General features: G+C 35.5%; 1 protein-coding gene across 7 annotated transcripts in view; it reads left to right on the top strand.

The window, feature by feature from the left end:
* Positions 1-26,561, top strand: part of PHIP (PHIP subunit of CUL4-Ring ligase complex) — a 153,192-nt gene that overhangs the window by 33,966 nt on the left and 92,665 nt on the right. For all 7 annotated transcript variants that reach the window (XM_008994689.5, XM_002746749.6, XM_078369596.1 and 4 more), the window contains 3 exons: positions 2,651-2,811; positions 23,644-23,865; positions 24,201-24,301. In XM_008994689.5, the coding sequence (XP_008992937.1) occupies positions 2,651-2,811; positions 23,644-23,865; positions 24,201-24,301 (484 nt within the window). The remainder of the gene's footprint in view (positions 1-2,650; positions 2,812-23,643; positions 23,866-24,200; positions 24,302-26,561) is intronic.

Here is a 26,561-nt window from a genome sequence, read left to right as displayed (position 1 = left end):
AGGAATTCCTGTAATCCAAAAGACATTTCCTTTTTACTCAAAAATTCAATGTTAATTTCTTGAGAAAGTGAATAATTGCCATTTGCCATTCTGCCATGAAACTGTAAATTAAATTGAGCCATCTCGTATATATTAAGATTCATTTATATACTTTTTTAATTTAAAAGGCTCTATACTCAGGTTTGAGAAATATAAGAGAATTTTTGTCCTTAAGGTACTTAAGATCTGGTAGGAGAGAGAGACATTTTGCAAATGATATTATAAAAGAGAATGTGAGTTCATTGAATGTGAGTCCTAGTTCATCCTTCTCTCTTATCTTTATACAAATTATCTACCTATTTGATATGGTCAAGCCTTCCTCAAATTCAACTTCTTCATTTGTACAACTACTGAACTATACTTATATTTTCATCTTTAAATTCTATAGTTAGAAAGTTTGAACCACCACCTTATTACCTGGAAGTCTGCATATGTTCTTTCTGTATGTCATATCTTTTACCGCTGTTACACAAGTTTGTAAATTGTTTGAGAGCCAGGACTCTTTAGAAGTACCTTCTCCAGTAGAATATAGTCATAGTATAGATAGCCAATAGTTAATTGGTAGCTAAACATTACAAAGGGTAGCTTGGAATATAGTTTTAATTATAAATATGTTTCACCTAATATGATTCTGGAAAATTTTGCTTGAAAATATGACTGTAAAGTATCTTTGAAAAGGTTATTCTTTTTTTTTTTTTTCAACTGACTTTCGAAATGAAATAAATTTAATCCCATTTTAGGTCTAAGGTTCAGTAAAACCTGCGTTTAAGAAGCAGTAACATTTTCTCAGAAGTAGTTTTTGCTTGTAAAATACTTTATCATCTCTGATTTGTAGACGGTCTTTATAACAAATTTATCTTAAAAATTCTGACCTATATATTAATGCTTAATCATCATTGAGAAATGAGTCTTGATATATCATTTCCAACAATCATATTTTCACAGCTGAACAATGTTAAATCGTTTCCTAAAATTTGACATTTTGGAAATTTTGATTAGAGGGAATTAAAATACATCTTGGTAATAGGGTCACTGTTTATGTGACATGTCGTCACTTATTTTCTTAAAACAGACAGGTGAGTCTGAGATGTGAGTGATCCTTGGATAAGATGATTTTAGTTTTCATTTGGCAGGACAGTTCATGTCTGTGGTTTTTGTGTCATTCTTGCATTAAATACGGTTAGAGCTAAAGCACTGTAGGATATCTTTTACCAGGCCATTCCCGGGCATGAAGAAAATGTTTCAGGGGCTAAGCTGTAATGGAAACTGATTGAGTCTCTGTTAAATTGTTATACAACCAACTTAAGCCTAAAAATGCTGATTTCACGACTGTCAAACCTTGTCTTAAACATTCCCAAGTGTTGGGATAGGTTGTTGCATAGAACTTACATGCTAACAGCAAGAAAAATACTGTATTAGAATATAAAATATTGCTGTAATAAAAGAACATATAAGAGTAGTGTAATTCTTTGACATATTATTGTTTAGGAACATACAAAGGCTACATATCTCCTCACCAGGCCCAAAGAATTTTTTGGGGGGTTGGGGGTTTACAGAGTGGCCGTCAAATTCAGTGTGAGCCAAACATTTATTGGATGTGAATAATAAAGCAATACTGAGATTCTTTATAATACACCCAAGATATTTGTGTTTTTTCAACTTCAGGGCATAAATACTGGGCTCTGTGCCTGGGTTAAGTAGTATTTTGTACGTATATTTAATTTTCTTCAGAGCCAAATTCAAGTGAGAAACTCTAGTGCTAATTACCTATTGTAGATGGCAGTCACTGTTAGGGGGAAAAAAAAGCCTGTATTAGAAGATCATCTATAGGTTGATAAAGTACCTGCAGATCAGTCAACATATATTTATTGAGCACCTTCTCTGTCCATAAGTTATTAGTATAGAAAATAAGTACAGTAGTAATTTAGATGAAAGAGAACATTTTGGGCTGGAGTCAATGTATCAAGCTTTTGGACAGAAGATAAACTTCAGTCAAATCTTGAATCATGGTTAGAATGAGTAAGTTGAAAGGGAGAGCTAATGGATTCCAGAGAAGGAATCATTATACAGGTGTTTTGAAAAATTCCCAGCTTAATTATTATTTTTTAGTAATGCAAATGACGTATTCCTTTGTCTTCTCTTATTAAAAGATATTTTTAACTATTATTCTACATGTCAGATTTAGAGTATTCAAGTATTACTCATTGATGAAGAGCACACCAGGTTTCAGGTTTAAGTGCCTTTTTAAGAAAAACTATTTCATAGACAGTTTTTAAGGAAATGTCATTTAAAATGCGTTAGGATTTTAAAGAGCACTAGCTAAAGAGTACAGAAATCTATGAATTTTAATCCTAGCTTCATGTCTTCCTTTGTGATTTTGGACAGGTCATTTAACTACATTTGCCTACTTACAAAGTGAGAATGATAGTGCCTGACTTATTTCAGGTGAAACAACGTTTTTATTCAGTATTTTTGCCTAGAAGCCGTATGTATCAGAAAGCATCTTTATTTTTGCCAACATGATAAATTGGAATATGTGAATTCTCAAAATGCAATCATTTAAGAAAATTAATTTCTGAATTACATTTATTTTCCCTCTTTTTCTTGGTAGCGGATACTTTGTTTTCAAGGAAGCTGAATGGGAAATACAGACTTGAGCGACTGGTTCCAACTGCCGTGTATCAGCACATGAAAATGCATAAACGAATTCTTGGACACCTGTCATCTGTATACTGTGTAACTTTTGATCGAACTGGCAGACGGATATTTACTGTAAGTAATTTTTAAACATTTATATTCATATGTGGAATTGAGTAATATTGCTGATAGGTTAACTTGAAATAAAACCTTGGTTTTTTCTTTTAATAGGAAACTGGAAATTCAGGTGGTTTCACTTACTATAACAAAAGAGTTCAGTTAAATTTGGATTTTATCCAAATTCAGGAAGTTTCTAAACAACATGTTGCGGCACAGTCAAAATTATAATATGGTTGAACATCATGAATAAGTATAGTTCTCAACATATATTAAATACACAGTTTGACATTTTGCAAAATGTCATACAACAATTTTAACTTTAAACCAAGGACACTTCCCAAGTATGTTGAGAGATTATTAAATGTGCCTTTTTTAATAATTGTATGAGATTATTAAATATTTTATATTATCTGTAGAAAACCACTTATCTATGAGAAATTTCCCTTGAAATAATGATTTGAAAAAAGACAAAAATTCTGAGCATATTTATACTCTTACTAGTTATTCTTAACAACTTGTTCTTCAGAATATCTGATGTTGTGTTTAAAGAGCCTCTTTGGGTTTATTTGTTATTGTTTCTTGTAATCTGTTGAATAGAGAAAAGAAAAGCTTTTGAACTTTAAGTGAGAAAATTCCTTTTGGAAATATTTTATTTTCAGGTACCCTAACAGCTACATTTATTAAGTGTAATACAACACCATTATAATGATATTTATTATTAAACACTACCCTGCGGGCTGAAGGTGTGCATTCATTTGCAAGGTTTTTAGTTTGTTTTGAAATAAGAAAATGGGAAGTGGAAGTTAAATGGAAATTTTCCTATCTGTCTTTGAAGAGAGCAGCTGTGAATTTTACGTAGTTATGACAATTATAGATTCCTCTTTTTAGTAATTTTGCTTGTAAACTGAGACCTATTTATACTTACTACTTCTCCTCTACCCATACACCCAGTCATCTATAAAACAGCTAAATAGCAGGATGTGGGAATGTATTTTTATACTTTTCTCTTCCCTTGGCTCTAATCCACCTCAGGCATTTGCAGATACTACTAATATCAGTATTTTTCCCCTTTACCTTCTCTTGTATCAAGTATTATTTTTAGAGTGGAAAATAGGCATCTCTGTATTTGCTGAAGTGCTTGATATACTTACAGTAGTAATTTGCTCTTAAATAGTAATTGAAAATTATTGTAGCCATTCAAGTTTAATATGGTTATATTCAAAATTACCTCTCAAAACCTAGAGTAAATTTGGTTTTTCTAATGTTGGAAAGAATAATGGAAAAGGAGCATTACATTGTGTTTCTTTTACATTTTGGTAGGTATAAAGTTATGCCATTGTAAAGAACCTTGTAGGAATTAGTTCTTTAAAAATGATAGGGATCAGAATCATTTGTTTATCATATTTTATGAAGCATTTTACAAGTTTTGATATTAATTATACATATAATCTCTTGGAATTTTTTTAGGGAGAATGCAGTGAAATAGTGTGCTTTTTGCTATCTCATGAGTCTGGTACAATGGTAGGTACAGACTTGGAAGAGCTTTTTGAACCACGGTTCAGCATGCTACTGCCTGTGTGTCAAATCCAGTTTGTTGCTTGTTCTTATAAATGCGATTTTATTGAAACACAGACATATTCAGTTGTTTATATGTTGTCTATGGTTGCCTGTGCACTACAACAACACAGTTGAATAGTTTTGACTGAGACCATATAGCCTGCAAAACCTAAAATATTTATCCAGACCTGTTCAGAAAAGAATTGCTATCGTTTTTTTTTAGATGCTTGATTCTTTCTTTTAAGGGAATTTGATTTAGAGAACAGGAATAATATGTGAAGAGGAAGCAGTTTTTTGATTATTTTCTTTAGTTGAAAGCACATTAGTTGAGGGAAGAAAAGTAGCACTGTACTACTTTATATGATCTTACCAAAAGTCTGAAGATGCTTATGTTTTAAGAATATGATAGAAGTTGTTAATTGTGGCAAATTCAGTCTCATTTGTAATTTTTTACTGCTGATTTGCAGTTACAGATTTCAGAATGTTGCCTTATAATAAGAAATGCTAATATATGAGAGCACCGTTTTTTAAAAAATTACTTGTATTTTTATTTTTTTCACTTCAGGTGGTGGTAGGGTACACATATGTTCACTATTCATATTACTGTTTAATAAAGTGGGTGCTGAGTGTGTTTTTGCATTTCACTAGGCACACACTAGACACTAATCCTTTGGAAATCAGTCTTGAAAATAGAATCAGCCTTTAAGATAGTAGATCATGATTAACCAGTGAAAGACTCTTGTGAGAGAACACACTGTTATTATTTTTGGAGATAACAGTTTGTTAATGGACCAAGCAGTATTTCCTTTTTATGTAGTGGGTATTTTAAGACCTTGCAGATTTATTTCTAAGATATGTGTGTGTGTGTGTGTGTGTGTGTGTGTGTGTGTGTGTATATATATGAGAAAGCTTTTTCCCAGGGATTAATTCTCTTGGGTCCTTTCCGAGCAGGCATAGCAGGAGGCATAGAGTACTGTGGTTAAAAGCATCAGCTTTGACATCAGAGGGCTTTTAGTTACAGCTTTACCATTTCAACTAGTGAAACTCTGGCAGATTACCTCACCTCTATAATCTCTAGTTTTCTCATCTGAGGGGGAGAGAGAGAGAGAGAGAGAGAGAGAGAGAGAGAGAGAGAGAGAGAGAGAGGAGTAGATAATAACAGCACCAACCGCATAGGATTTTTGTGGGATTACATGAAATAATGCATATAATTAGTACTAAATAAAATATAGAGGAAGCAGTCATTAAGTTTTCCCTGCTGCTACTTACAGATTTAAGTAAATTTTATCTTTTTTTTTAATAGAAATAAAATCTTATTTGTAAATGGTATACAAGAATTGAAAAGGAAATCATTATAATCGATAATTGAAATTCTGTATTAGGAAAATGAATCATTATTTTGTACTATAGTATTTTAACAATGGGTGCTTTCCCAATTATTCTAATGAGAAAAACCCAAGAAGGAAGATAGCATAATTGCCAAGTCAGATTTTGCTCCCTAATTCTCTCTTAACCTTTTAATGTTTTTTTTGTTTTTGTTTTTGTTTTTGAGATGGAGTTTCGCTATTGTTACCCAGACTGGAGTGCAATGGCACGATCTCGGCTCACCACAACCTCCGCCTCCTGGGTTCAAGCAACTCTCCTGCCTCAGCCTCCTGAGTAGCTAGGACTACAGGCGCGCACCACCATGGGCAGCTAATTTTTGTATTTTTAATAGAGACGGGGTTTCACCTTGTTGACCAGGATGGTCTCGATCTCTTGACCTCATGATCCACTCACCTCGGCCTCCCAAAGTGCTGGGATTATAGGCATGAGCTACCACGCCCGGCCTTTAATGTTTTTTATTTGGTTTTAAAATCATTGCCTTAAACAACATTTACCAAAGAAAAGCAGAGTTAATGAATTTTTACAACTAAGGCACTCAAAAGTACATTGAACACCATATAAAAAGCAGAGTTTTCCTCTCTTTTCAGAAACAAAATGTCTCTCTGATTTTGATTAATATGGTATAATAAAGAAAATGAGTTTATGCATTCCTATAATGAACTTCAGTTTTATGAGCCAACTACTGTTCTAAGCAGTTGGGATAGAGAATTGAAAGTAGTACTTGTTGGAGAGTTCACAGATGATAAACAGACAATATTGATGTAATGTGGTAAAACCTTGACAGAAGGTGTACAAGATACTGAGATATCATAGGATAGAGGTACGTAATTCAACTTTGTGGTAGGAGATGGTAAAGGAAATTTACTAGAGAAGTAACACCTTGGTAATTTAGGAGTTGAATTGGATATTGCAGACTTAGGGAAAGGCATTTACAGACTTTGAGAGACTGTAACATGCAATTGCATATTTTTGGATATGGCATAGAATACATATGGCTCATCGTAAAGAACTAGAAATATTGGTGTGGTACAAAATCAAGATACTTTTGTGACTTGGTAAATAGTTTCTTTTCTGAAGGCAGTGTATAGCTACTGGTTGATTTGGTTAGCAGAGTGAGTAGAATTTCTCTTTTCATTGAACCCTTTGCCATTATTGTAGAAGATGGATTGAAACTAACTGTATACAGAGAAATTGGCCAAAAGTTTCTGACAGTGATCTATAAAAGAAATCAGGGATTAAACAGTCTAGGTGGTATGGAATTAACAGATTAAAAATAGGATTTGTAGGACTTGAGAGACTAATTTGTATGTGGGGAGTGAGTGAGATGCAAGAGTATGGGATGACTTTTTTTTTTTTAGGATGGCATGTTTTTAGCTTCTGTGATTTAGAAAGCCCTGTCATTTACTGTGGTAGAAATTTAAGGGGAGAAGTTTGTGAAGGTAAAACATGTTGATTTTGAGATATCTATGTGGAAGCCAAATAGAAATGCCCGGTAGGCAGTGGGAACTCAGATATTTAGGTTAGAAGATTTAGTTTAGGAGTCATTCAGCATGGAACATGGAATACATTATCTCATATGTATCTAACAGAAGAAGGCTGAAACTTCAGCTTTTAAAGCAGCTGGAAGAAGAGTCAATAATTGAGACTGAGAAACTGCCTGAGAGGCTAGAGAGAAAAAGAAAAAAAAAGTGTGGTGTCTTAGAAGCCAAGAGATGAGAATTTCATGAAAGGCAGACACCTAAAGTAAGATTAGAACTGAAAAACATCCTTTGGGTTTGTCAAGGTCATTGATGACTGCTACGGTCTGAATGTTTCTGTCCCCTCAAAATTCATATGTTGAAACCTAATCCCCAATGTGGTAGTATTAAGAGGAGAGGGCTTTAGGAAATTAGGTCTGAAGAATGGAACTCTTGTGGATGGGATTAGTGCCCTTATAAAAGAGGCTCAAGGGAACTGTGTGAAGACACAGCTAGAAGGCACTATCTGTGAAACACAAAGAGAGCTTTTAACAGACACCACATCTGCTGGCACTTTGACCTTGGCCTTCTGAGTCTACAGAACTGTGAGTAATAAATTTCTGTTGTTTACAAATTAATCAGTCTAAGATATTTTGTTACAGTGGCTCCAACAAAGACCAAAAAATGTTCTATTTTAGCATTAGTAATAGGAATGAGATTGCAGTGCACTGAAGAGGGCATAGGAATTGAAAAACTGAATACACTTAATATAAACTAAACTTTCAAAAACATGACAGTTAAAAGATCTGTCTTCTGAGTACTCCACTTAAAGTTGTGCTTCTATTACATTGTATTTTCCTATTACATTGCAGTGACAGATGTCTGTTTTCCTGTTAAGTTGTGAGCTTTGTCTTTGTTACTGTTACTTTTTACATCTGTAGTGCCTTGCAGAGTATCTGATGCATACCATGAATGATGAATGAATCAAACAATTTGAGATATAAAAATGACTAATGTCCATTCTTGCAGAAAACTTATCTGTTAGGGGAGATACATATAAATATCTGTAAGATAAATTCCTCTTTCTTTTTTAATTTTTATTTTTTATTGTACTTTAGGTTCTGGGGTACATGTGCAGATCATGCAGGATTGTTACATAGGTACACACATGGCAAGGTGGTTTGCTGCCTCCATCCACCCCATCACCTACATCTGGCATTTCTCCCCATGTTATCCTCCCTGACTTCCCCAACCTGTCACTGTCCATCCCTTGGCCACCCCCCCAACAGACCCCAGTGTCTGATGCTCCCCTCCCTGTGTCCATGTGTTCTCATTGTTCATCACCCATCTGTGAGTGAGAACATGCGGTGTTTGATTTTCTGTTCATGTGTCAGTTTGCTGAGAATTGTGGTTTCCAGATTCATCCATGTTCCTACAAAGGACACAAACTCATAATTTTTTACGGCTGCATGGTGTTCCATGGTGTATATGTGCCACATTTACCTTGTCCAGTCTATCGTCCATGGGCATTTGGGTTGGTTCCAGGTCATTGCTGTTGTAAACAGTGCTGCAATGAACATATGTTTGCATGTGTCTTTATAATAGAACGATTTATAATTCTTTGGCTATATACCCAGTAGTGGGATTGCTGGGTCAAATGGTATTGCTATTTCTAGGTTCTTGAGGAAGCACCACACTGTCTTCCACAAAGGTTGAACTAATTTACACTCCCACCAACAGTGTAAAAAGTGTTCCTGTTTCTCCACATCCTTTCCAGCATCTGTGGTCTCCAGATATTTTAATGATCGCCATTCTATCTGGCGTGCGGTGGTATCTCAATGTGGTTTTGATTAGCATTTCTCTAATAATCAGTGATGATGAGCATTTTTTCATATGTTTGTTTGGCCTCATATGTGTCTTCTTTTGAAAAGTGTTCATCTCCTTCGCCCACTTTTGGATGGGTTTGCTTGTTTTTTTTCTTGTAAATCTGTTTTAGTTCTTTGTAGATTCTGGATATTAGCCCTTTTTGTCAGATGGATAGATTGCAAAATTTTTTTCCCATTCTGTTGGTTGCTGGTTCATTCTAATGATTGTTTCTTTGGCTATACAGAGGCTCTGGAGTTTAATTAGGTCCCATTTGTTTATTTTGGCTTTTGTTGCCATTGCTTTTGGTGTTTTGGTCATGAAGTCTTTGCCTAAGCCTGTGTCCTGAATGGTTTTGTCTAGATTTTCTTCTAGGGTTGTTATTGTGTTAGGTCTTACGTTTCAGTCTTTAATGCATCTGGAGTTAATTTTAATATAAGGTGTCAGGAAGGGGTCCAGTTTCTGCTTTCTGCCCAATACTAGCCTGTTTTCCCAATACCATTTATTAAACAGGGACTCCTTTGCCCATTGCTTGTTTTTGTCAGGTTTGTCAAAGATCAGATGGTTGTAGATGTGTGGTGTTGCCTTCAGGGCCTCTGTTCTGTTTTCTTGGTCTATCTCTGTTTTGGTACCAGTACCATGCTGTTTTGATTACTGTGTAGCCTTGTAGTGTAGTTTGAAATCAAGAAGTGTGATGCCTCTGGCTTTGTTCTTTTTGCTTAGGATTGTCTTGGCTATGCGGATTCTTTTTTGGTTCCATATGAGAGGTGTTTTTTTCCAGTTCTGTGAAGAGGGTCATAGGTAGCTTGGTGGGGATAGTGTTGAAACTATAAATTACATTGGACAGTATGGCCATTTTCACATTATTGTTTCTTCCTAACCATGAGCATGGAATGTTTCTCCATCAGTTTGTGTCCTCTTATTTCGTTGAGCAGTGGTTTGTAGTTCTCCTTGAAGAGGTCCTTTATATCCTTTGTTAGTTGTATTCCTAGCAATTGTGAATGGGAGTATGCTCATGATTTGGCTCTCTGTTAGTCTGTTATTGGTGTATAGAAATGCTTGTGATTTCTGCACATTGATTTTGTATCCTGAGGCTCTGCTGAATTTGCTTATCAGTTTAAGGAGATACTGGGTTGAGATGATAGGGTCTTCTAGATACTAAATCATGTCATCTGCAAATAGAGACAATTTGAATTCCTCCTTTCCTAATTGAATACCCTTTATTTCTTTTTCTTGCCTGATTGCTCTGGCTAGAGCTTCTAATACTATATTGAATAGGAGTGTTGAGAGAGGGCATCCTTGTCTAGTGCCAGATTTCAGAGGGAATGCTTCCAATTTTTCCCCATTCAGTATGAAATTGGCTGTAGATTTGTCATAAGTAGCTTTTGAGATGTGTTCCTTCGAGACGTGGTTTATTGAGAGTTTTTAGCATAAAGGATTGTTGAATTTTGTTGAAGGCCTTATCTGCGTCTATCAAGATAATAATGTGGTTTTTGTCTTTGGTTCTATTTATGTGGTGGATTACGTTTATAAACTCGCGTATGTTGAACCAGCCTTGCATCCCCGGAATAAAGCCGACTTGATCGTGATGAATAAGCTTTTTGATGTGCTGTTGTAATCGGTTTGCCAGTATTTTATTGAAGATTTTTGCATCTATGTTCGTCATGGATATTGACCTGAAGTTTTCTTTTTTTGTTGAGTCTCTTCGGGTTTTGATACCAGGATGATGTTGGTCTCATAAAATGATTTGGGAAGGATTCTCTCTTTTTTTATATTGTTTGGAATAGTTTCAGAAGGAATGGTACCAGCTCCTTTTTGTACGTCTGGTGGAATCAGCTGTGAACCCATTTGGATCTGGACTTTTTTTGGTTGTTAGGCTATTAATTGCTTCCTCAACTTCAGCCCTAGTTATTGGTCTATTAATGTTTTCAATTTCTTCTTGGTTTAGGCTTGGGAGAGTGCAAGTGTCCAGGAATTTATCCCTTTCTTCCAGATTTACTGGTTTATGTTCATAGAGTTGTTTGTAGTCATCTCTGATTGTAGTTTGTATTTCTGTGGAATCAGTGGTGATATCCCCTTTATCATTTTTTATTGCATCTATTTGATTCTTCTCCCTTTTTTATTAATCTGGCTAGTGGTCCGTCCATTTTGTTGATCTTTTCAAAAAACCATCTCCTGGATTTACTGATTTTTTTTTTTTTTTTGTCTCTGTCTCCTTCAGTTCTGCTCTGATCTTAGTTTCTTGTCTTCTAGCTTTTGAATGTTTTCGATTTTGTTCCTCTGGCTCTTTCAATTTTGACGATAGAGTGTCGATTTTAGATCTTTCCTCGCTTCTCTGGTGGGTATTTATTGCTATAAATTTCCCTTTAGACACTGCTTTAAATGTGTCCCAGAGATTCTGGTACGTTGTGTCTTCCTTCTCATTGGTTTCCAAGAACATCTTTATTTCTGCCTTCATTTCCAGTTGACATTCTGGAGCCAGTTGTTCAGTTTCCATGAAGCTGTGGGGTTCTGAGTTAGTTTCTTAATTATGAGTTCTAATTTGATTGCCTTGTGGTCTGAGAGACTGTTAAGATTTTCCGTTCTTTTGCATTTGCTAATGAGTGATTTACTTCCAATTATTTAGTCAGTTTTACAGTAGGTGCAATGTGGTGCTGAGAAGAATATATATTCTATGATTTTGTGGTGGAGATTTCTGTAGCTGTCTATTTGGTCTACTTGGTCCAGATCTGAGTTCAAGTCCTGGATATCCTTGTTAATTTTCTGGCTCGTCGATTTGTCTAATAGTGACACTGGAGTGTTAAGGTCTCCCACTATTATTGTGTGGGTGTCTAAGTCTCTTTGTAGATCATTAAGAACTTGCTTTATGTACCTGGGTGCTCCTGTATTGTATATGTATTTAAGATCGTTAGCTCTTCTTGATGCATTGATCCTTTTACCATTTTGCAATGCCCTTCTTTGTCTCTTTTGATCTTTGTTGGTTTAAAGTCCATTTTATCAGAGACTAGGATTGCAACTTCTGCTTTTTTTTTGCTTTCCATTTGCTTGATAAATCTTCCTCCATCCCTTTATTTTTAGCCTATGTGTGTCCTTGCACGTGAGATGTGTTTTCTGAATACAGCACACTGATGGGTCTTGACTTTTTATCCAATTTGCCAGTCTTTGTCTTTTGATAGGGGCATTTACCCCATTTACATTTAAGTTTAATATTGTTTTGTGTGAATTTGATCCTGTCATTTGGTGCTAGTTGGAGATAAGTTCTCTTCTATAGTGTTTCTGTTACACTGATCTCTTGTACTTCAGACTTGCGAAGCTGATTTATGGCTTAAAGTCATTGTACTAGAACTTTGCCTGGGATTCCCTTCTTCAAAGTATTCATGTGGCTGATTTTTTTTTTTTAATTAACAGTTAGAAACCAGTAGAAGATCTTAGTTTGTAGGTCTTGCAGTATGTCCCGACAAGATATACTAATCAATTAAAGAGCAAACAATGCAAATTTACAGGGGAAAACCTAGGAAATTATAATGTGACCATGTTAGCTTCACTAGCTCTGCGATGAGTTGACATTGTATGCTTTCTGAAGTGGTGCACTGAGAAAAACACAGCTTCTTGTCTGTGGGATTACTGCAAAAGATAATATGACCTGGATCTGGTCATGAAGAAACATTTACAGACCTAGATTCTGGGTCATCCTGCAGATTGTAAGGTCTGTATTCTTTATAACCTGCTGAGGACATGAAAGAGAAAACCTGAGAAAGTATTCCAAATTGAAGGAACCTGATGACACATGTCAATTAGATATAATGTATATGGGTTTGTGGGCGAAAAAGGAAAACAGAATGTTGTTGACAAAATAGTTGACAAAATTTGAATGTGGCCTGTAGATTTGGATGTTATTGGTAGTGTTATCAGGATTGATTTCCCAACTTACATAGGGAAATATCCTTGTTTTAGAAAAATACATACTGGGATATTTGGAGGTAAGTCAGCAGCCTTGCTTTTAAATGGTTCAGAGAAAAGGTTAATGGTAATAGAGTTATGTGTGTATGTTATATGGAATGAGAGGGAAGAAAGGTAGTGATGGAGATATGGGAGATATTTGTACTATTCTTGAAACTTTTGTAAGTTTGAAATTCAAAATTATTTTAAGTGTATAGGAAGTTGTATAGAAGCAATTGTGAGTATTCAGTGTGTTTGGGCGTAATGGAAAGGAAAGGCAGTGTATGGTAATTTAGAAGGACGGTAAATAAGTGTGGATTGAGAGAAAGGAACTACTAAGATAGCAAATTGAAGATACGAGAGGAGATTATTGATATGTAATGATTTTTAAAGAGGTGGAATGTGTCAGTGTGGACTTTTTAGAAAGGTAGTTATTAGGTCCACAATTAACAGATTCTGCTTTTCAATATGAAATATTTTATCTAGTGAGAGTCTTGATTATGAAATGGGACTGGATTCTAGAAATTAGTGATAAAGCTTGGTAGTAGAAGAGTATTGAATTAGGGACAGTTAGAAAACATGATTGCTTAGCCTACCAAGTAAATAGAAGATTCATGAATTCATAATCTTGTGGAATTAGTATGCTTATATTCCTTACCAGAATGTTTCTTGGGATCCTGGTAGCAGTATCAGAGCAAGTGTTGGTTAGATTGATATCAGGTTGGTCATTAGTGGTATAGATAAGCAAGGATCAAGAATGAAATCAGGCATGTGTTGAAATGTTTGACCTTGAAGTTTAGGATGACTTGTAAAGGAAATGTAGCATCTGATAGATTGGTAAGAAATGAAATCAATGACCTTGAAGAACATTGAACTAAATTTAAATTGCAAGCAATTCTTAGTTTTGCTAGAAAAGCAGGTTACTTTTTAGCTTGAATAGGAAAATGAAATTGTAGTTAATATGACAATATAGACAACATTTTTGGCATTCATTTCTACTGCTTGTTCTAATGGCAATAAAATATGAGAGCTCTGACTCATAAAGCTGTAAAGTAGCCTCAAGACAAACGAATTCTCTTTGTTGACTCTGCTGGATAACTCAGTAGGTTTTCAAGGAACGCCAAATTCTCTAAGATATTTTCGTTAAAAAAAATCGCATAATATATTTTATTTTTATGTCACAGTAGTAATCTTTGTATAATTGATGCCTCTCTTTTAGGTATACAGGTAAGTATTTTTAACTTTCAGGTTTCTCAGGTTATCTGAACAGAAGTAAACTGTTTCTAAATGTATACAGTTTTCTGCTTGTGATACTGACCAGAGGAGGCTTGCTGCTCAGTGTGCTAGAAGCCACTAATATGACAGTGAGATTTGAAGAAAAGAAAAGCTTTATATTGAAAGTCAACTTCCAAAAAGACAGGGGTCAAGCTCCAATCTGTCTCCTCATGCTGGTTTCAAGGCAGTGTTTTTATTAGCGGTTCAGTAGGGGTGAATTCTGAGATTAGTAGGTGTTTGGTGGAAGGAATGGGGAGGTCTGGAATGTCATTGGGCATGCACAGTTATCTCATTGCTTCTCATGGGTCACATGTGTGTAAACTGTAGGGTAGTTAGTACGAATGTGGTAGATAGGCTGTGATGTTAGCAAGTTTATTCTGTGCTGACTCCAGTTGGCCATCTTGGTTCCAACTGATTCCAGCCAGTTCTTCTATCTCTTCAGTAGAGGGAATTTCAGTGTTTGGACAAATTGTTTCTTAGTTGCTGTCCTGCACACTCAAGAAACCAGTGTTAGTCATTGGTTTCTTTAACGCTTTGGAGCATGATTTCACTTAGAAAAAATTCAACCATTCCTTGTCATTTATGCGCTTCCTGTAAATTTATTACTGAACAGAATTGTCTTCTTTAATTGTCTGCCTCATAATTTTGCAACAGCTGGGCCTAGATTGACTATTTGGCCTTGTATAGAAAGGCCTGTATTTCACTTACAGAGTCAGAGTATCTCTAAATATTTTAATACCAAAGTGCATAACAAGTAGAAAACCATGTCACAAGATCTGTGGAACTTTTCTTCACAAGAACCTTAAAGTTAAATGTGTTACTAGACATTGCCTAGGCTTTATTTGTGAAAAATGCTAATACAGGCGTACCCTGTTTCATTGTGCCTCACTTTATTGCATTTTGTAAATACTGTAATTTTTACAAACTGTAGGTTTGTGACTACCCTGAGTAAAGCAGGTTTGTCAGCACCATTTTTCTAAGAACATATGCTCACATCTTGTCTCTTTCATATTTTGGTACTTCTCACAATATTTCAAGCTTTGTCATTATTATTATATTTGTTCTGGTGATCTGTGATCTTGATGTTCCCATTGTAATTCTTTGGGGTGCCATGAACTGCACCTATATAAGATGGCGAACTTAATGAATGTTGCACGTGTCTGATTGCTCCACCAACTGGCCGTTCTCCTTTTTCCTCTCTTTGGGTCTGCCAATTGAAATTAATCCAGTTAATAAACATTAAGTGGCCATTTTAGTGTTCAAGCCAGAGGAATAGTCTTAGGTCTCTCACTTTAATTCAAAAGTTAGAAAAGATTAAGATGAGTGAGGAATGCATGTTGGAATAGCCAGGTTGTGAATGTAAAGGAAAAGTTCTTGAAAGAAATTAAACATGCTATTCCAATGAGCACACAAATGGTTAGAAAGTTAAAGATCTCATTGTAGATATAGAGAAAGTATAAGTGATGTGTATAGGAAATAAAAACTAGCCACAATATTCTTTTAAGCCAAAGGCTAATCCAGACCAAGGCCCCAACTTTAGTTCTGTGAAGGCCGAGAGAGGAAAAAGCTACAGAAGAAAAGCTGGAACTAGCAGAAGTTGGCTCATCAGGCTTAAGGAAAGAAGCCATTTCCATAACATAAAAGTACAAGGTGAAGGAGCAAGTGCTGATGAAGTAGTTACTGCAAATTTTTTAAAACATCTGTCTATAAGATCATTGAAGAAAGTTGCTACACTAAACAATAGATTCTCAATAAAAGGCGAAACAGCTGTGTGTTGGGAAAGTATGTCATCTAGGACCTCTGTAATTTAAGCAAGGTTGGTGCCTGGCTTCAAAGCTTCAAAAAGCAGGCTCTTTTGTTCAGGGCTAATGCAACTAGTGACTTGAAGTTGAAACCAGTGTCCATTTACCATTTTTAAAATTGTAGGGCCTTAAGAATAATGCTAAATCTACTTTGCTTGTGCTTTATAAAGGAAATAACAAAGCCTGTGTAACAGTGTATCTTTTTTTTTTTTTGAGATGGAGTTTCGCTCTTGTTACCCAGGCTGGAGTGCAATGGCGCGATCTTGGCTCACCGCAATCGCCGCCTCCTGGGTTCAGGCAATTCTCCTGCCTCAGCCTCCTGAGCAGCTGGGATTACAGGCACGCACCACCGTGTCCAGCTAATTTTTTGTAATTTTAGTAGAGACAGGGTTTCACCATGTTGACCAAGATGGTCTTGATCTGTTGACCTCGTGATCCACCCGCCTCGGCCTCCCAAAGTGCTGGGATTACAGGCTTGAGCCACCGCGCCCGGCCAACAGTGTATCTTTTTATGGCATGGTTTACTGAATAATTTAAGCCCACTGTTGATATCTACTGCTCAGGAAAAAAAAAAAAAGATTCCTTTCAATATATTACTGTTCTATGCAGCCTGTGGATCAAGGAGTAAATCTGATTTTCAAGTTTTATTATTTAAGAAATATATTTCATATGGCTATAGCTGTTATGGATAGTACCTCATGTGATGGATCTGGGCAAAGTACATTGAAAACCTCCTGGAAAGGATTCACCATTCTAGATGCCGTTAAGAACATTTGTGATTCTTGGGAGGAGGTCAGAATATCAACATTAACAGGAGTTTGGAAGAAGTTGATTTCAACCCTCGTAGTTGACTTGAGGGGTTTAAGATGTCAGTGGATGAAGTAACTGCAATAGCAAGAGAATTAAAATTAGTAGTGGAACCTGAAGGTGTGACTGAATTGCTGCAATCTCATGGTTAAACTTAAATGGAGGAGTTGCTTCTTATGGATGAAAGTAGTTTCTTAAGATGGAATTTACTTCTGGTCATGATGCTGTGAACATTATTGAAATGAAAACAAAGGTTATGGAATATTACACGAATTCAGTTGGTAAAGTAGTGGCTTGATTTGAGAGGACTGACTTCATTTGAAATAAGTTCTGCTGTGGATAAAATACTATCAGATAGCATTGCATGCAGCAGAGAAATATCTCAGGAAAAGAAGATACCAGTGGACACAGCAGACTTAATTGTTGTCTTGTTTTAAGAAGTTGTCATAGCCATTCCAACCTTCAGCAACTCCAACATGATCAGTCAACAGCTGTCAACATCAACGCAAAGCCCTCCACCAGCAAAAATATTACTATTTGCTGAAGTGTCAGATAATCAGCATTTTTAGCAATAAAGTATTTTTAGATTAATGTATGCCCATTTTTTTAGACATAATACTGTTGCACAATTAATACACTGCAGCATAATGTAAACGTAAGTCTTACATGCACTTGGAAACCAAAAAATTTGTGTTATTTGCTTTGTTGGGATACTTGCTTAATTGCAGTGGTCTTGAACTGAGTATGCAGTATCTAGGAGGTATGACTATATTTGTTTTTATTTGAATCTTACCTCTGAAACTTCTTATTTTGAAGAAATGTTGAAGTTTTTAAAGGGATTTACAAAATCAGAACTTTCTTTGGATATACAGAAAAAAATACTAATTGCTTATATTAATCCAGCTTCATGCTGAAAGGAAAAGTAATTGGTACTGTTACCTCCGTACTCTGAAAGTATTAGAAGAAATAACAGTGATTATGGAGTAAAAGTCTAATGCAGGTTTTTTTTGTTTTGTTTTGTCCTGAAGTGCAGAAGCGTGTTGACTGTTTTTAAGGCACCTTTCTTTATCATAATATTTGTGTTTTTTTTTTCGGGTGTGGCAGTAGACCAAGCTATTTTATAGAGTTCTTGAAGCCAAATTCTTAGGATTGGGAAAATGTAAATTTTATTTAATTCCCACACTTTTTCAACACACTTTCTCATAAATAATATCTGTACTGTTGTGTTTCCAGTTATAGAGATGTACTCTTTTAGGTTCCTTGGCTTCATCCTTTGATGACAAGATTATCTTGACTTAAAAAAAAACTTGTAAATTTGATGTCTCATTTTGTTTTGGGATTTAAATACGCTAAAGGCTATACAGATTTTCTGGAGATTTTTCCAGCTTATGCTAAGTTTGAGATAAGCAAATGATAATATTAGTGAGCACTCTTTCACGGTGAATATGATAATTTTACATTATTGAAAAACGATGCTGGGCATGGTGGCTCACGCCTGTAATTCCAGCAGTTTGGAATGCTGAGACAGATGGATCATTTGAGGTCGGGAGTTTGAGACCAGCCTGGCCAACATGGCAAAACCCTGTCTCTACTAAAAATGTAAAAATTAGCGGGTGCCTGTAATTGTAGACATTCAGGAGGCTGAGGTGGGAAAATCTCTTGAACCTGGAAAATGGAGGTTGCAGTAAGCCAATACGGTGCTACAGTACTCCAGCCTGGGTGACAGAGCAATACTTCTTCATCTGAGAGAGAGAGAGAGAGAGAGAGAGGGCGGGCGGGGGAGAGGGAGAGGGGAAAAAAGGTAGAGCTTTGCTGCACTCTTATCCTTATCTTTGTTTGTGATTAAGTAAGCTTAATAAGTTGATTTTTAAATGAATTATAAAAAAGCATTTTCAATTTTGTACCCAACTCATGGATTTTTAAAAAACCTGTTCATAGTTTTCCAGGTAAAAATCTACACCAAGTGTTCTCTCTTAGCAATCTTGTCTGCTATCCTTGTTTTGACTACTATGGTATAACCCATAATACCCAGATCTCTTATCTCTATTGTAAACCTCTTGTAGCTTCAGATCTATTACTCACAAAGACACTAGCAGGATCTGACTAAAATACTGTAGTGACCGTGTCTTGTCTGCTTACAGATTGTCTAGTGACTACTTGAGCAGGTTAAATACAAACTCTTAACAGGCATTTAAAACTGTTAATTACCCTTCTTAGGTAAAACCTTTCCAGCTTAATCTTTAGTTGTTTTCACTTATACTTTGTACTTTCAAGTTTTCTTACTTTGCCAATTCCCAGCCAGAGTAGCAGTACCCAGCATCATTGAAATATTACTGAAAAGAAAGGACAACTTTGTTTTCCCCTGGGTATTGGAGCTTTGCTGAAAAAAAACTCTGCCAGTTAAGGTATTTCTAACATCATGTTGTTTAAATTTAGCAGAGCTTTAATTGTTGCTTGCAGAATTTTTCCACCTTTCTTACTGCTTTTCTTCCACTGCATTTCCAAACTTTCTTTAGTTTTTTAGTTCATTCTGTTGTTATCCTCTCCCTCTCTCTTTTAATCCTCTGATTTAAAAAAATTTTTTTTTGCTGAGGTTACATGATCACCACCCTACTTTTTCCTTCATACGCCTTAGAAGAGGTTAATCTTACGTTATTGTCCCTTTTCACCATTTACATAACATTGTTTTTAATATCCATAACTTGGTTTTAATATTTTTCTTTGGCTGAAAGACTCTATTATCTTACTCTTTGGCTTATTGATCTTGGTAATGTTTGTGGAACTGGAAGTAGGCTTATGGAAAAGAGAGTATATCTGTTCGAATTCTGTTAGACATTTTGGTCTTTTTTAAAAGAATAATTTTTATCAATTTTTAATTCATTCTTCCACATTTATTTAAAACATATTTATAGCCTGTAATTCCAGCACTTTGGGAGGCCAAGGTGGGTGGATTACTTGAGACTAGGAGTTCGAGACCAGCCTGGCCAACCAGGGAGAAACCGCTCATCTCTAGTAAAGACACAGAAATTAACTGGATATAGTGGTGCACATCAGTAATCCCAGCTATTAAGGAGGCTGAGGTATGGGAACCACTGGAACCTGTTAAGCGGAGGTTATAGTGAGCCATGATCATGCCACTGTACTCCAGCCTGGGTGATAGAGCAAGACTGTCTCAAATAAATAAATGTATAAATAATAAAATAAAATACTTACAGTGCTTTAAACATTTTTTCCCATACATTTAATTTTTCCTCTGCAGTTCTTTTTAGTCAATTATTTTTGAGTACTTGTATATTGTATAGTCATCTTAAAAGAATTTTATGGAATTTATGCTCAGATTATCTTTTGTTTCAAATTTCCATAAAGGTAAATTAATTATCAGAAGTGATACATGAGTTAGAAGTTGGGTAAGAATGCTTTGAATTCTGTTGGAACGTCTTCCAGGAGTCTTGAGGGGGTGGAATTGAGGATAGGGGACAGTAAACCTCTGTGGGTCATGGAAGAGGATAATGGAGAGAGATTTTTGTGAAAGGGTGGTCACGTATTTCTCTCTCTGGCAATTTTGATGGAAGAAAAGAAAGGTTAATTGAGATAATACACTCAAAGGGAAGAATATGCATTTTGTGTGTGTGTTTTCAGCACTTGTCTAAATAGAGAAAATTGAGCAATACTAAATTGGTAAGATTACTAAATGATAAACCCAGTAGGAATATAGTGGGACTTCTTGTTATATTTCAATTGGTGAAAAGTCAGTGGAGGTTAATTTTAGGTAACAGATTGCCATTACTCATTTCATTAAAACTGACAATTTGGTCAAAAGACTGGTGTTTTTCTTAACATGAAAAATATGTGAAGCGCCTTTATAGTACAATGTAAAACACACTGATTCATTAAGAATGATAGGAATTGTGTCGGTGTTGTGAAACATATTGTGATTTTACTTTTGTTACATAGTCTACCTACTGTAGTGGACTTAAAATTGTTTTTGTACTGAGTGCTGGTCAGAACCAAATATTGCTTCAATTTTGGGAAGATAATCAAATGTAGTGAATACATTGATTCAGTTTGTGAAATTTAGAGAAATTAATTTTAATAAATGCTCTAAAGCATTTTTTTACTCAACAAATCCCTAATGTTTCCCATGTGCCAGGTGGTGGTATAGACCAGCTTTCTAGGAGTCATAGTCTGCTACAGCACTTCCTTCACTTCCCACAGATATTCAGTCGTGTGCTCCTTATCCCTTTTATTCCCCAAACAGCTGTTACAATCATGTCTTTAATTATTCCTTTTTGCTATAATAATTTGTGTTACCACTCATTCTCTCCTGACCATACTATTTTAACAACTTTCAACTGGTCTCCTACTTTCTAGCCTAATTCACCCTGATGCCAGGATAATCTCTGGAAAACAAAAATATCCTGATACTCACCTGCTTAATAATCTTGAGTGACCCTCATTACATACCACTTTGCTTAGTAAACCGTAAAAGGCCTTTCACAATTATTTCTTATTTTTTCATCTTTATGCTTTTACCTCACACTCAAAATTACCTTGCAGGCTGCTTGCAGTTCTGTGAACTACCCACATTGTTTCACATTTTCATGCCTTTGAACATACTTTACAGTTGCAATATGGAATGCCCTTTTTAAAATAATATTATTATTAAAGTAAGAATTTGAATACTCTCACCAGCAAAAATAGTGTGAGTAGCTAAATCCCTAACCATGTGTCAGACAGTGTTTTATCTCTTCACCCTCATTTAGTTTTGTAACAATACTATGAGGTTGGCATAGATGAGAAATCTGAGATACCGGAAGTTTTATAGCATATCCAAAGTCATATATTTGACCTTGGAGGGTGTCCTCTAAGCCGCTACATTATATTGCCTCTTCTTGCATGAGACTCTGTTCAAGCATCACTGCTTCTGGGTTCCTTTCAGCACCCTACTCTCCATCTCAGGAAAAGTAGACTGTTTCCTTGTTTGAATCTCTGCTGATTAACAATGGCTAAACACTTAGGGCATGTTAGGGTATATTATTACATTGACATTCTTTGTCTTGCTTCACAAGGACAGGAATACTGTGTCTTTATACCTCATTCTTATGTCTTTAGTGGTTGTCACATACTTAATCACAAGGCAAAGGGATAAATGAATGAATGAATCACTTAATTTTAAACGTATAGGGAACTTTAAGGCCATCCAATTTAACTTCCTTGTTTTATTGATGAAAAGTCTAAAGTGAGGTTAAGGGTATGTGATAAGAATACGAGATATTAGTATGGATAGTTGACCAAAGTTAAGTTTTACTGGTATTTATAGTAGTTAGCAACCCATTTACTTTACTCTGAAGCTCAATCAAAGGAATTGGCTTTATAGTTAATTGAGGGGGTGATTTAGGTAGCCTTGGCAGAGTCTGATTTAAGTTACAGCACTTAACATATTCCATTAATACAGTGCTTTTGGAATCATATATATTTTATATTTATTGTCAGTATGATGCAAAAAGTTGTCTGAATTATATGCCGCTGTAGGTCCTCTGAATTCTTTCTCATGTCAGATATAAAGGTGTTTCTTTAAGAATTAGATTGGAAGGTCCTCAAGCATTTTAACATGAACGCTTAGTAAAACTATATCCTGAAAAATATTCAGTAATTTTGCAAGCGTGTCTGTTTTCTGTTTTAACCTTCTGTTAAAGACAAGAAAATGTGGCAAAAATCTGGGAAGTAGATATATGGGATTAATGACACTGTTCTTTCTACTTTCTTAAATATTTAAAATTTTTATAATAAAATGAAGCCTGAAAGTTCTGATCTTTAGTTTGGCTTTTTAAAAATGGAAGTGTTCATTTGTAAATACAGGTATTCGTAGGAAACTCCGAATGTATTTTTTTCTGGACTTACACTACTATAGTAAACAAGTAATTTATGTATTTTTATTGACTTTCATACATATAGGATTAATTTTTTTCTGACAACTGGTTTTACACGATGCCATGTTTTTAGCTGAAGATCAGTGATAGGAAACTCATAGCTTCCTGAGAGAAAAAACCCCAAACAAGCTTATGTTTAGTTTTGTATTACAAAACAAAATAGATAGAATTAGTCACCATTGTAGCTTAAATTTTTTTTTTAATCTCTGAAGTTCAAATTCTTTTTTTTTTTTTTTTTGAGACAGAGTCTTACTCTGTCACCAGGCTGGAGTGCAGTGGTGCGATCTCAGCTAACTGCAACCTCCACCACCCAGGTTCAAGTGATTCTTCTGCCTCAGCCTCCCAAGTAGCTGGGACTACAGGTGTGCACCACCATGCCTAGCTAATTTTTGTATTTTTAGTAGAGATGGGGTTTCACCATGTTTCCAGGGTGGTCTCGATCTCTTGACCTCGTGATTTACCCTCCTCAGCCTCCCAAAGTGCTGGGATTTACAGGCATGAGCCCCCACGGCTGGCCCAAATTCTTTTACAGAAATCCACATTGAGAGTACTTTGTTAGTAGATAGGGAAACCAAGGTAAATGTTAATTATCATCAGTATCCCATTTCTCTTACTTGCTGGTGAGTACACAAGTTGCTCTTTTTAATGATTTAACTCAATAAAGAGCTTTGTGTAGAGGAAAATTCCTAACACAAATATTTAACATTTTTTGGTATTTAAAAATATACTTGTTCAGAAGTGGACATAACAGATATGATTTCTTTATCAGTGTTAAGGTTTTGAATTAAAATTTATAGAGTTAATTCTATTAATACTTATTCTTGCTTTAAGGGTTCTGATGATTGTCTTGTGAAAATCTGGGCAACAGATGATGGGAGGTTATTAGCTACCTTAAGAGGACATGCTGCTGAAATATCAGACATGGCTGTAAACTATGAGAATACCATGATAGCAGCTGGAAGTTGTGATAAAATGATTCGAGTCTGGTGTCTTCGAACCTGTGCACCTTTGGCTGTTCTTCAGGGCCACAGTGCGTCTATTACATCACTACAGGTAAACATCTCAATCCCTATACATTTTTATTGTTGTTATAATGTAAAGTAAATTTAATGAAGTCACTTTTGGTTATTTAAAGTAAATTTTAAGAAGTTACTTTTATAATCACTTTTATAATCCAGCATTATAAGGCCAGCTAAAATGAAGAAAGGAGTATTTCTGCTTTCTTTATAAATATATGGACTTTAAATAACATAGTAGTCATAATCTTGGTAAATTCTGACCATTTTCTAACTGTTATTGTTAGTTGCTATTTGTATGGTAAAGGTAGATTTTATTTGGACTGTGTCACTCTTGTAAAGATTTTTTTTTTTCTGTGATTGTCTTTTCAGTTCTCACCATTGTGCAGTGGCTCAAAGAGATACCTATCTTCTACTGGGGCAGATGGCACTATTTGTTTTTGGCTCTGGGATGCTGGAACCCTTAAAATAAAGTCAGTTTCTATTTTATTTCATAGAATAAATGTGTTTAATTTAATGAGTGAAATTGTAAAAGTATAAAGTAGTCGACGATAGGAATACATTTACTTTTTCTCCTTGAGTAAATAATAGAAATCCTTTTTTAGCTCTTACCTAACCTCTTTTATTTTTATACCTCTCCCTTTTTTTATGTTTCAAAGAAAGTTTTCTCGGGTTCACATTTCTTTTTCCCTTTATACTAATCCTAGCTCTTTACTTGAGAATTTACGTTTTATTACCATTCCTTTCTGTGTGTTACATAGTTTTAACAGCTGCTTTTGATGCTGAGAACATAATCTTAAGAATTTTTAATGCTGTTCTTTAGAATAATTTGAATTATTTATGCTACTGAATCTATAAACTTTAGATTTTGTTTTAGATCTAGAAAAACTTAGGGAGACAGAATCATTGAAGTTTCACTAAACTGCATCAAGGTAGATAGAGGTATTCCTGTACCTCTTCATAATAGAGTTTTACATTTGTGCCGTCATCTGTATTAATACTTTGGTTTATCAAAACAAGTTGGCTAGATAGTGTTATCTTTTGATTACGGGCACTGAAAAGGTTAAATGACTTTCCCATAGTTAAAACACTGTTTAGAAATTAGCGAGGCCAGGACTAGAGCACTTCTCTGCCCTTTGATGCTTTCTATACCATGTCTTTTAAGTGGATATAGAAGGGAAAGTAAATACTGTGTTTGCTCCATCTGTAGCTTTTGAGCAAGAAAGTAGTGTAGTCAGTTGATTCCACAGTGTTGAAATGGCCGCTTCTGCCACTTGAGTAGAAAGTAATTCAGAGTAGAAGGTATTTATCAATAATTATCTCTGACGTCTATGTATAAATTCCCAACCTAAGTTGTGTTATTCAAAAAATAATATATTTATGCCTTTGTTTTTTTAAAAACAGTAGTGTTTAGATAATTATCTGTACTGTCTCCAAGAAATGTGGGACTACGTGAAAAGACCTAACCTACGTTTGATAGGTATACCAGAAGGGGACGAAGAGAATGAATCCAAGCTGGAAAATACTCTTCAGGACATCATCCAGGCAAATTTCCCCCACCTAGCAAGACAGGCCAACACTCAAATGCAGGAAATACAGAGAACACCACAAAGATATTCCGCAAGAAGAGCAACCCCAAGGCACATAATCGTCAGATTCAACAAGGTTGAAATAAAGGAGAAAATACTAAGGGCAGCCAGAGAGAAAGGTCGGGTCACCCACAAAGGGAAGCCCATCAGACTCACAGCAGATCTCTCGGCAGAAACACTACAAGCCAGAAGAGAGTGGGGGCCAATATTCAACATCCTTAAAGAAAAGAACTTTCAACCCAGAATTTCATATCCAGCCAAACTGAGCTTCATAAGTGAAGGAAAAATAAAGTCCTTTGTGAACAAGCAAGTACTCAGAGATTCTGTCTCCACCAGGCCTGCTTTACAAGAGCTCCTGAAGGAGGCACTACACATAGAAAAGAACAACCAGTACCAGCCATTCCAAAATCACACTAAATGCTAAAGAGCATCAACATAATGAAGAATCTACAAGAACTAACAGGCAAAACAGCCACTTAGCATCAAAATGGTGGTATCAAATTCACACATAACAATATTAACCCTAAAAGTAAATGGACTAAATGCACGAATCAAAAGACACAGACTGGCAAATTGGATAAAAATCCAAAACCCATCAGTGTGCTGTATCCAGGAAACCCATCTCACATGCAAAAGTACAAAAAGGCTCAAAATAAAGGGATGGAGGAAGATTTACCAAGCAAATGGAGAGCAAAAAAAAGCAGGAGTTGCAATTCTCATCTCTGATAAAATAGACTTTAAAGCAACAAAGATCAAAAGAGACAAAGAAGGCCATTACATAATGGTAAAAGGATCGATACAACAAGAAGAGCTAACGATCCTAAACATATATGGACCCAATGCAGGAGCACCCAGATACATAAGGCAAGTTCTTAATGACTTACAAAGAGACTTAGACTCCCACACAATACTAGTGGGAGACTTTAACACTCCACTGTCAATATTAGACAGATCAACCAGACAGAAAATCAACAAGGATATCCAGGGCTTGAACTCAGACCTGGAGCAAGCAAACCTGATAGACATTTACAGAACTCTCTACCCCAAATCCACAGAATATACATTCTTCTCAGCACCACATCACACCTACTCTAAAATTGACCACATAATTGGAAGTAAAGCACTGCTCAGCAAATGCAAAACA

This window comes from Callithrix jacchus, chromosome 4 (assembly GCF_049354715.1).
Source record: "Callithrix jacchus isolate 240 chromosome 4, calJac240_pri, whole genome shotgun sequence".
Classification (NCBI taxonomy): Eukaryota; Metazoa; Chordata; class Mammalia; order Primates; family Cebidae; genus Callithrix; species Callithrix jacchus.
The sequence above is the reverse complement of the archived record's forward strand: the minus strand, read 5'-3'. Positions and strand labels throughout refer to the sequence as shown.